Source organism: Tachypleus tridentatus, chromosome 6, assembly GCF_004210375.1.
Source record: "Tachypleus tridentatus isolate NWPU-2018 chromosome 6, ASM421037v1, whole genome shotgun sequence".
NCBI classification, from domain to species: Eukaryota; Metazoa; Arthropoda; class Merostomata; order Xiphosura; family Limulidae; genus Tachypleus; species Tachypleus tridentatus.
Genome location: NC_134830.1, coordinates 40,022,644 through 40,035,069, shown reverse-complemented (window position 1 = coordinate 40,035,069; position 12,426 = coordinate 40,022,644). Strand labels below are relative to the sequence as shown.

Here is a 12,426-nt window from a genome sequence, read left to right as displayed (position 1 = left end):
ATCCCACTATTTGTTGGTAAAAGAGTAGCCCAAGAGTTGGAGGTGGGTGGTGATAACTCGTTGCCTTCCCTCTAGTCTTACACTGCTAAATTAGGGATTGCTAGCACAGATATCCCTCGAGTAGCTTTGCGCGAAATTCAAAAACAAACGAACATACCATAAACTTCAGATGTTTGAGAGCCCTAAGACATGAACAAATATTACACACGTTTTTATTGTCACATGCATATTGTGTAACATAAATTTTATATAAATATTAATAAATAGATGTACATAATAATATTTATTCATGCATGTAGTTTCAAAACTGTTTATTTGTATTCGTTTCAATGATCACAAAGTACACATATATATATGAAATATTTTCAAAATCCTGGCTCATTATTGTTTTAAGTATATTGAGGGTATTTAATACAGTAATGAACTATGGAAATGTCTAAGAAAAATATACAAATTTGCATTTCATTAACATTAAATGAGATTTCCAAAAAATAAAAATAAAAGGGGTAAAACAGATATTTTTAATGATATTTATTTGTCTTAGTAAATATCCGGTCAAAACATGAGGAAAATATGTAAAACAATAAAATTCGAGATATTTTAATCAGATACACCTTACAAAATTTTAGTCTTATCACGATACTGACACAAACAGACATTGATACAATTATCAGGCTATTTACTGCTAGTAGAGGTCTTGTGAGTTTCCATCTTGGTTGTGATTCGTTGAAGTTCCGGATAATATGTACGAATTAGTTCCGTCAGGTGTTGATTTGTGAGGATTGCATGACGCTTCGACTTCGCAAACTTCATTACAGAATACAATGATTCAGAGCAGTATGTTGTGCTGAACATTGAGATGAGTCGCAAACTGGTTTTCTTTAGTTCAGAATATTTTATTTCTGGAACTTGCTTCCAGACCTCAATTGTGGAATGGAATTTATGGATCATCTTTAGACCTAGGTTCTCCAGCAGTTCTATTAGTTCCAATTTCACACCAGATGATTCTGTAACCAGAGGTTCGAGAATTGGACAACCATCATCGATCACATTAACCATGAATGGATTTACGAGGAAGGCGAAGCAGGGCTTCAGCTCCTGCAAGTCCTCAAACCTGTCTAGGAAATTATCAAGCAATCCTTGTAATTTATCTTTGTATTATTCCAATTTGTAGTCTTTTATTTCAATATCAGGGAATGTATTTACTCTCCTTTTGAGACTGGAAAAGTAACTGAAGTTTCTTGACAATATGTCTCTTTGAAAAAGTTTTATTTTATTTTAAAAGCTGAAAATTGTCTGAGTAAGATCAGAAACAATTTTATTCTTCTCATGAAGTGCCAAGTTGAGAGTTTGTGGATCATTCAGTATATCAGTAAGGAACATCAGATCTTGTATTCATTCATCATTTCCCAATTAAGGATAGATTTATTTTATTTTATTCAAGAGGCCCGGCATGGCCAAGCGTGTTAAGGCGTGCGACTCGTAATCTGAGGGTCGCGGGTTCGCATCCCGGTCGCGCCAAACATACTCGCCCTTTCAGCCGTTGGGCGTTATAATGTGACGGTCAATCCCACTATTCGTTGGTAAAAGAGTAGCCCAAGAGTTGGCGGTGGGTGGTGATGACTAGCTGCCTTCCCTCTAGTCTTACACTGCTAGGTTAGGGACGGCTAGCACAGATAGCTCTCGTGTAGCTTTGCGCGAAATTCAAAACAAAACAACTTCAAGTTTTCAGGGTAAAAACAGTATTTCTACTAATGATTTTCCAGAAAACTTAACGTTTCAATGTTACTCGTCACAAAATATGCTTGTTTTTAAATAACCACATTTGTCTAAATTGATTTTGTGAATTAGCTTGATGTTTTAAACGATAAAATAACTTGAGATGGGTTTTTGGTTTGTAGTTAAATAACCATATCTGTTTAAAATGGTTCTTTAGAGTAGCTTGATGTTTTAGATTATAAAAAATATAGTTTTTTAGATGTTCTAAAAGTGTTTAAATAATATATGCTTTGATTTCCATTAACTCGAAATCTGACTCTCTAAAGGTAGTCAAACGACTCGTCATCTAATTAGTGACGCGCATAAATGGATTAACGAGATTTCCACTGTCTCTATCTACTGTATATCGAAACCAGAGCCAAGCGCCGAACCGGCGAGGAGAAATGTGTGTGGTCAACATTTAGTTTTATTCAACTCTTCGTTCAGTGTTTTAACAATCACAAGTTTCTCTTCTTTCTGTTGTTTAAATAACCACAGAATATATACTCCTCAAAACAAGAAACGCAAAAAAGATATTTTTGTTATTTTAAAGAGGAATATGTGTAATAACGTTACAAGCTCAGAGTATGTGATGTTACACGTGTTAAGGCACTGATTGTCAGACCAAAATGACAATAAAAGTTGTGCACTTTGAAAACGGAGGAAAACATCGGATTTTTCGCCAAAACGCATGCGTGTCCAATAAATTTGTTTGAGAGATCTGCATGTTCTACAAGTGCAACATGTGCAAAATCCCTATAAAAGTGACGGGTTCTCGGTTTCCATAGCTCAGTGTTAAGCCACCGACACGCAATACAGTTACGCCAAAACTGACTGAAGCACAACGTAACAACGCCATTGGTCGCTTGGAAGCAGGCGAATCTCGATCAGATGTTGCCAGAGCTGTGAATGTCCACCCAAGCACCATCACAAGGCTATGGAATCGTCACCAACAACATGGATCAACTTGTGACCGTCCACGATCTGGCAGACCTCGTGTGACCACGCCCGCATAAGATCGCTACATCCGGTTCCGTCACCTTCGGGATGTGACCACCACTGCGACGTCTACTGCCTCAACCATACCAGGGCTGCGTAGGATTTCCGATCAGACCGTACGCAACCGTCTACTAGATGCAGGAATCCGACCTCGAATTCCAGTCAGAGGCGTCATCCTCACCCAGCAACATCGTCAAGCACGGCTGCAGTGGACTCGGGCACATCGGGTATGGCCTCATCGACGATGGAGGCATGTTTGGTTCAGCGACGAATCACGTTTTATGCTTCGTAGGCAGGATGGAAGGACCCGTGTTTACCTTCGCCGAGGTGAACGTTTCGCAGCAAACTGTGTGCAGGATGTTGACAGATTTGGTGGTGGCAGCGTCATGATGTGGGCTGCCATCGCCTACAATGCCAGAACAGACCTTTTGCACATTCGAGGGAATCTTACGGCTCAACGATACGTCGACGAGATTCTTAGGCCCCATGTGCAACCCATCATGGTGAACGTCAACGACGTTTTTCAGCATGACAACGCCCGTCCTCACTCAGCCCGACTCACCACTGTCTTCTTGAGACACCACAACATCAACGTTCTTCCCTGGCCCTCCAGATCACCAGATTTAATCCCCATCGAACATCTTTGGGACGAGTTGGACCGACGTCTGCGACGGCGACAACCTCAACCGCAGACTCTACCTCAGCTTGCAGCAGCTTTGCAGGCTGAGTGGACAGCCATTCCACAGGATGTGATTCATCATCTCATCGCTTCCATGGGCAGGAGATGCCATGCAGTTATTGATGCTCACGGGGGGCATACTCGTTATTGACGTTGAGTGACGTTAAACTTCACCTAGTGAGCGTGGACTTCGCCTTTGCAGACTTTGGATGTTCAGCAGTGAATGTGCAATGTTTCACACATGTCATACAGAACTACCCGGAATAAACTTGTTAACAATTTGTCTCATATTTTGCCTTTTGCGTTTTTTTTTTTGAAGAGTATATTATAGAACATCTTTATTTTAGTACTTTATATATCACACCGTGGTTTACTGAACGTTGTTTTCTTGAAAGGATGATTATAGAACATCTTTATTTTAGTACTTTATGTATCACACCATGGTTTACTGAACATTGTTTTCTTGAAAGGATGATTATAGAACATCTCTATTTTAGTACTTTATATATCACACCATGGTTTACTGAACATTGTTTTCTTGAAAAGATGGTTAATAAACAGTCCTTATTCATTGATTAAATAACCAACAACATGTTCTGCTGAATAAATCTGTTTGGTGACATCATAGGTTTCCGATCACTACATAAAATATTAATTTCCAACTTAACTGACAGAATCTTCAGATCACATTTGGAGGCAGAATACCTAACCAAACACATGTTCAGTGTTTATAGTTTAGCAGAAATGTTTTGCTGAATGCCTTTTGTGACAGAATAGTGTAAGATGGATTAGATAGGCTTAATAAACGAAATTAAAGCATAAATTTCCCAACTATTTATATTCTGTGATAGTTGAAGAATTACAAATAATTAGCTTCCCCAAAAGGCACTAAAGTTTTTGGTTTGTTTTGAATTTCGCCCAAAGCTACACAAGGGCTATCTGCACTAGCCGTCCATAATTTAGCAGTGTAAGACTAGAGGGAAGGCAACTAATTATTACCACCCACCGCCAACTTTTGGGGTACTCCTTTACCAACCTTAGAAAGACACTAGTTTTTAAATACTTTCAGCAGATTCTTGCTTGCTTCTAATTAAGCACAAAACTACACAAGGGAGTATCTGTGCTCTGTCCACCATGGGTATATCGAAACCCGGTTTCTAACATTGTAAGTCCACAGACATACCGCTGTGCTGCTGGGAGGCCAGCGAATTTTAATAAACAGTACCGGTGACGAATAAATTAAACAGACATCCAAATTTATCTCTATGAGAGGTAGTTTATAATAGAAGTGATAATAAGGTACAAATATCGTCCTAAGTTATTTTTGTGTGGTGATTTCGAGCCTCTCAGCCAAAAGTATTCACAGAACGGCTTTTCAAATCATTAACGTTGATAATATCTCAAGTTCCACCAATGAGGAGTTTCTTTGTGGTGTCATAATACATCAAGCTAACTTAGTTGTAAAGACACAAGTGAATGTTCACGTATAAACAGTCATAATATAAAAAAAACGTGAGACGTACGAAACCCAACGATACTGTTTTAAACTTCGTGGTTTCTTGTGATGTCTGGCATGTTGTAAAACACTCTAAACACTGACATATTTTTAATGTTAAACCTAAGTATTAGTTGATCAATTTAACAACTTTTATTGTTAAATATCTAGTGACAAAATTATTTAAGAAATTGTTTGTTTGATGAAGGTTAGTTTATTCAAGGGTTTTAGTTCGATGTTCAATGAGAGTTTAATCTTACCGTTTATTAGGTAATTGTAGTTGTTAAGTCTCCGTGACATTATGGTATTTTTTGGTGTTTAGAGTTTTTATGGACATCTGCCGTTTCTCCATGTGTTGAGAAACGTTTCGGGCTGCACATTGAGCACTAACATAAATTATAGATATCCATAAGATGTCTGTCTGTCAGCTAACGAGTTACAAACACTGTCAGGAATCGGCCTGAAAGAAGATGATAATTTGTTGAGTTAAATATATGTATATACAAAATCTGAAGAAGGCGCCCAGTGTTATGTCTATGTGGTAACAGAAGGTTCTGTGTAACAAGTGTTTTTATTGTTTTTGTTAAATAAAAATATTTAACAGTTTACTTTTTAACACAACTTGTGTTGATTTTTTTTATCGCTGTCTAAATGACGACTCAGTGAATTATTCCAAAATTTCTGTTTAGGTGATCCAGTCTTCCACTTACCGGATCAAGACACCAGTTCTCCGGCATCTACAGACAACCAGGCTGCCGACAGAACTCTCCCAGATGTGGTCCAAGCTCCACTAGCCCAAACACGTGGCCGGTCTTCTTCTGTTCCCTTGTCGTTTGAAGAACGGGTACGTGAAGCTGGATCCATTTTGAGGAGAGTCAGTAGAGAATTTGAAAATTTTTCTGTTCAGGTAAAGAAAATAATGTTGATTCTATGAACAAGAAGATATGTAACAATGTTATCAATATAATGTGATCATGAACGTGACCAGCCAAGAGCCATCAGGCAAGAACGTGTTGTTTATTGAACCGAACCTTATTGCACGTTGTGTTTTATATCTATAAATTTAGTTAGACATTCGAGTTCTGAAGTAAATAATACATTACTTGTATTTTAAAGGGTGGTCTTGATTATTTGAAGAAGAAAACTAAAAGCAGAGAAAGTTTCACTTACGTGAATAATTCAATCGTAAAAATATATTAAAAGTTAAGTTTTCCAACCGTCTTTCTGTAGTTACCTATTATACTTATTGGCCACGTAATTAGGGACATTTCTCAAATATTTATAGAGCACTTTATTTATTTGAATGTCCAAATTATAATGTATTTGTACATGTAAAATCTGACTATTTTTACGGCAGATGATAACAGTGATGTGGGTATATCATGTTACGCTGCGATACAACTGATAGATTTGTTTGTTTGTTTGTTGTTTTTGAATTTCGCGCAACACTACAAGAGGGCTATCTGCGCTAGCCGTCCATAATTTAGCAGCGTAAGACTAGAGGGAAGGCAGCTAGTCATCATCACCCACCGCTGACTCTTGGGTTACTTTTTACCAACGAATAGTGGGATTGACTGTCACATTATAACGCTCCCACGGCTGTAAGGGCGATCATATTTGGTGTGATAGGGATTCAAACTCACGATTCTCAGCTTACATGTCGAACACCTTAACAACCTGGCCATGCCAGACCTACAACTGATAGAAACTAAGATTTCCTCTGACAATCAGAGGGGTAATATCCCTTAGTACCGAGGGCCATTAACAAAATGAAGAGTTATTTGTCAATTGATCAGTGTCAATCTAAGGAAAACGTGTGTCAGTAGTAAAACGATTAGACAGTCTTGTATGTCATGCAGTTGTTGAGAAAACGTTTAGACTACGTCTAAACTATATGACGGATTTACTATTATATATCTATTTTAATATCGATGTTTAAGTTAAACATATATTTAGAAACGTATGTATATTATACTGTTAAATTTGTTTTGCGAAATTCCCACCTATTCACTAAAGTTGTAGAAGATTCTCGAATATAAGAATCATCACGCCTATAATATATAATTGTAACCAACGCGACGCACCGAGAGATAGTATATATTATTGGTTCATTACAATTGTTGTACTACGAAACCTCGAAAGCTGTAAGTGTGATTATCCCTTACTAATCGGAAACCTCCAGGTCAGTAACGTTTATAGATTTCTAACTTTGGTGGCTTCACATCGGATACTAGTATTTTTACGAAAACATAAATATAACTTCATTGGTGGAAAACTCGACGCAGAACTAACTAGTTCCCTTTCAAGTGAATTGTGCATATATTAACTCAAAATTAGTTCGCTCTTCGTAGACTCTCGCTAAAATATCCAGTTCCAGAACAAATAGAAAACACAATACGAGGTCTGTTCAAAAAATACGCGGACTGACGTCATAAAACAAAATGTACTTTATTTAGAAGTTACAGGTCTGGGACCCTTTCAAAGTACTCTCATCCCCAACTCACACACTTATCCCAACGGTGTTTCCACTTGTTGAAACAGTCCTGGTACGCTTCTTTTGTAATGTCCTCCAGCTCCTTCGTCGCATTTGCCTTAATCTCGGGAATCGCCTCAAATCTTCTTCCTTTCAAGGGTCTTTTGAGTTTGGGGAACAAGAAAAAATCGCAAGGAGCAAGGTCAGGTGAGTAGGGGGGTGGGGAAGAACAGTGATCGAGTGTTTGGCAAAAAACTCACGAGTTATGAGGGCTGAATTTCGCAGCAACGCGGTGCATCTTCAATTTTTCGGTCAAAATATCGTAACAAGATCCAACTGATATCCCACACTCTTCAGCAAGCTCCCTGACAGTCAGACGTCGATTTGCCCGCACCAGAGTGTTGATTTTGTCGACGTGTGGGTCGTCAGTTGACGTGGAAGGACGTCCAGGACGCTCATCATCTTCAATGGACTGTCGACCATCCTTAAAACGTTCATGCCACTTGAAACATGCCGTACACTTCATAGCAACATCACCATAAGCCGTGTTAAGCATAGCAAAAGTTTCAATCGCAGATTTTCCAAGTTTAGCACAAAACTTCACAGCAAGTCGTTGCTCCTTCAGGTCATTCATTCTGAAATCCGCCAAACGAAAAAATCGCACTTCACTTAAAACCGCGTAGCTAATACACAAATGAAGATATCTGCAATCGGGAAATGGCGTCGTAATCAGCTGATCTGTGCGAACCTAGCGACACCAAGCGGTTTCTCCTGGAACCAACTGGAGCCGCGCAATTCAAACAGTCCGCGTATTTTTTGAACAGCCCTCGTAGGAGGAAGAGGTCAAATGTACCTGACTCTCCTGGGTATTTAACATCAATACCCAAATACCGACACAGTGAACAGCCCTCGTATTGTACCTCCCACTGGCTCAGCGGTATGTCTGCGCACTTACTATGCTAAAAACCGGGTTTCTATACCTGTTGTGGGCAGAGCACAGATAGCCCATTGTGCAGCTTTGTGATTAATTCAAAACAACAACAACAACAACACAATATTGTTTGTAAGTTTGTAAAACGTTTGTATATAAATCATTATTTAAAATATTCATTTGTAATAATCGTTATTATAAATTGTATTATTGTTTGTACATTAACATATATTTGTATTTACAAAAATTGTGTATATTAATCTTGTTGGTAGATATAATAAATTTAATACGTATCGACATTTAATGAACTTCTAAATTTAAATTATTATTTAATTCAGTTTCACACTATCTCAACTTGTAACATAGGTTAGACAGGTATCTCGCAGACTATTAGATAGTCTCGTAAGCTAGATGCTACACAGTGTCTCCCAGACTATCAGATAGTCTCGTAAGCTAGAAGTTATACAGTGTCTCACAGACTATTAGATTGTCTCGTAAGTTTGAAGTTATACAGTGTCTCACAGACTATTAGATAGGCTCGTAAGCTAGAACAGATTTTGAGAAAACGAGTAGAGTGTGTACTGTATGTCACACAGTTGTCTTACAAGCAATAGATGATCCAGGAAGATGATTAACTAGTCTTGTAAGTTAAACAGACGTCATATTTGCTCCAACTGATCCATTCTTTCAACAAGAGAAAATAATCTGTTATTTCCACAGTAACTTAAAAATACTTTGCTAAACTTGTCATATGACATCCAACAGCTGGTTGATAAACATTTTTATCTCTTATGCAAGAAGGAAAACACAACTTGAGGGGCTTAAAATATAACTCTGTACCAGGGGTGACTGGGAACGTGCGACGTCATCTACGAAGTTATTTCACCATATTCTAACTGACGTCCCTCATTGGCTCAGTAAGTGCTTATAATGCTGGCTGGTGGTTATAGCACAGGCTACTCATTGCATAGATATGTCCTTAACAGGAAACAAACTGACGTTAAATCCTAGAAAAAATCTCATCGGGAACTTTTATCTGCTTGTGTTGTTTCAACAGAGTTAGTACCAAAATGGTGTAAGGAACGTGCTTTTATCTGGTTGTGTTGTTCCAACAGTGTTAGTACCATAATGGTGTAAGGAACGTTATTTTATCTGCTGTGTTGTTTCAACAGTGTTAGTACCATAATGGTGTAAGGAACGTCCTTTTCTCTGCTTGTGTTGTTTTAGCATTGTTAGTATCATCATGATGATGTAAGGAACGTCCTTTTATCTGCTTGTGTTGTTTCAACAGTGTTAGTACCATAATGATTTAAGGAACGTTCTTTTATTTGTTTGTGTTGTTCCGACAGTGTTTGTACCATAATGATGTAAGGAACGTGCTTTTATCTGTTTGTGTTGTTCCAACATTGCTAGTATTATAATGGTGAAAAGAACATTTTTTTCTTATGTTGTTCCAACGTTACCAGTATCATAAAAGTGTAATGAACGTTCTTTAATCCGCTTATGTTGTTCCAACAGTGTTAGTATCATAAAGGTGTAATGAACGTTCTTTAATCCGCTTATGTTGTTCCAACAGTGTTAGTATCATAAAGGTGTAATGAACGTTCTTTAATCCGCTTATGTTGTTCCAACAGTGTTAGTATCATAAAGGTGTAATGAACGTTCTTTAATCCGCTTATGTTGTTCCAACAGTGTTAGTATCATAAAGGTGTAATGAACGTTCTTTAATCCGCTTATGTTGTTCCAACAGTGCTAGTATCATAAAGGTGTAATGAACGTTCTTTAATCCGCTTATGTTGTTCCAACAGTGTTAGTATCATAAAGGTGTAATGAACGTTCTTTAATCCGCTTATGTTGTTCCAACAGTGTTAGTATCATAAAGGTGTAATGAACGTTCTTTAATCCGCTTATGTTGTTCCAACAGTGCTAGTATCATAAAGGTGTAATGAACGTTCTTTAATCCGCTTATGTTGTTCCAACAGTGTTAGTATCATAAAGGTGTAATGAACGTTCTTTAATCCGCTTATGTTGTTCCAACAGTGCTAGTATCATAAAGGTGTAATGAACGTTCTTTAATCCGCTTATGTTGTTCCAACAGTGTTAGTATCATAAAGGTGTAATGAACGTTCTTTAATCCGCTTATGTTGTTCCAACAGTGTTAGTATCATAAAGGTGTAATGAACGTTCTTTAATCCGCTTATGTTGTTCCAACAGTGCTAGTATCATAAAGGTGTAATGAACGTTCTTTAATCCGCTTATGTTGTTCCAACAGTGTTAGTATCATAAAGGTGTAATGAACGTTCTTTAATCCGCTTATGTTGTTCCAACAGTGCTAGTATCATAAAGGTGTAATGAACGTTCTTTAATCCGCTTATGTTGTTCCAACAGTGTTAGTATCATAAAGGTGTAATGAACGTTCTTTAATCCGCTTATGTTGTTCCAACAGTGCTAGTATCATAAAGGTGTAATGAACGTTCTTTAATCCGCTTATGTTGTTCCAACAGTGTTAGTATCATAAAGGTGTAATGAACGTTCTTTAATCCGCTTATGTTGTTCCAACAGTGTTAGTATCATAAAGGTGTAATGAACGTTCTTTAATCCGCTTATGTTGTTCCAACAGTGTTAGTATCATAAAGGTGTAATGAACGTTCTTTAATCCGCTTATGTTGTTCCAACAGTGCTAGTATCATAAAGGTGTAATGAACGTTCTTTAATCCGCTTATGTTGTTCCAACAGTGTTAGTATCATAAAGGTGTAATGAACGTTCTTTAATCCGCTTATGTTGTTCCAACAGTGTTAGTATCATAAAGGTGTAATGAACGTTCTTTTTGCGGAATTGGGTCCTTTGATTTCTTTTCAAAACGTCAGATAAGGCTTAGAGGATATCTAAACGTTGCTAACGACCATTGCCAATCAATGTTGTTAAAATTTCACCCTTTAGCAGCAGAAGTTTCCAAAAGGTAATACAACAGGATTGTATTTTACAAAATTAGTTCGACGAGAACCACAATCAATCAGTTCGTCTTTCATTGTCACGACAAGTATTCAAATAATAAATCTCGTTAATTTGACCTCCGTCTTCGTCACGGTAATCCCGTTCCAACACTCACAAATTAATTACAGTTTATATTTCTCGGACAAGCGCGTAAGGCGTGCGACTCGTAATCCGAGGGTCGCGGGTTAGCGCCTGCGTCGCGCCAAACATGCTTGCCCTCCCAGCTGTGGGGGCTTTATAATGTAACGGTCAATCCCACTATTCGTTGATAAAAGAGTAGTCCAAGAGTTGGCGGTGGGTGGTGGTGACTGGCTACCTTCCCTCTAGTCTTACACTGCTAAATTAGGGACGGCTAGCACAAATAGCCCTCGAGTAGCTTTGTGCGAAATTTCAAAACAAACAATTATATTTCTTGATGAATGAACTAAAACGAGCAGGGCTTTTCAGCATCACAAGAAAAGAATGGTAGGTTTATGGTCTTAATGAAACAAAATATTATCCAAACCATTGCGTGCAGTTGTAAGGATATGGCTGTTCAGTGTACACATAAGCAGCCAGAACTTCTCACTAGATTGTGCAATTTTAACTGATCTTCATAAGCTGTTAAGGATAATAACTAATTAAAATAGAAAATAAACCAAAAATATTAAAACAGATGAATGCTTCATTTGTACATAAACAATGAAATAAAACAACACATTTTTAAAATGGATAATAAAATAAGTATATTTGTAAAAAACTATAAAACATGTAGAATGATATAAGACATAGAATGTTCAATTATAAATTAAATCTTATAAAATATAATGTATATTAATAATATAGGATGTAGAATAATATAAAAGTTAGAATCTTCAGTCAGAAAGTAAATATTATAAAGCGTAATCTATGTTACTAACCAATAATTAAATTTCCTCTTAAATTATCGAATAAAAGGTTCTTTGAAGCAAAGCCTAACCTGTAATTCATCATATTTCCCCAAAGAGTTAAAAGTAAACAGATATTTAAAGAGCTACGAAAATATTAAAGAACTTATATTTGGATACCTTACACAAGCGATTTGTATTAATTTATTCTGATTTAAAATCTGTATATT

At 37.2% G+C, this 12,426-nt stretch overlaps 1 protein-coding gene across 1 annotated transcript in view; it reads left to right on the top strand.

Annotated features, from left to right (window-relative positions):
- LOC143252294 (uncharacterized) overlaps positions 1-12,426 on the top strand; it is a 59,877-nt gene that overhangs the window by 38,623 nt on the left and 8,828 nt on the right. The window contains exon 3 of the mRNA XM_076504206.1: positions 5,621-5,838. Within this exon, the coding sequence (XP_076360321.1) occupies positions 5,621-5,838 (218 nt within the window). The remainder of the gene's footprint in view (positions 1-5,620; positions 5,839-12,426) is intronic.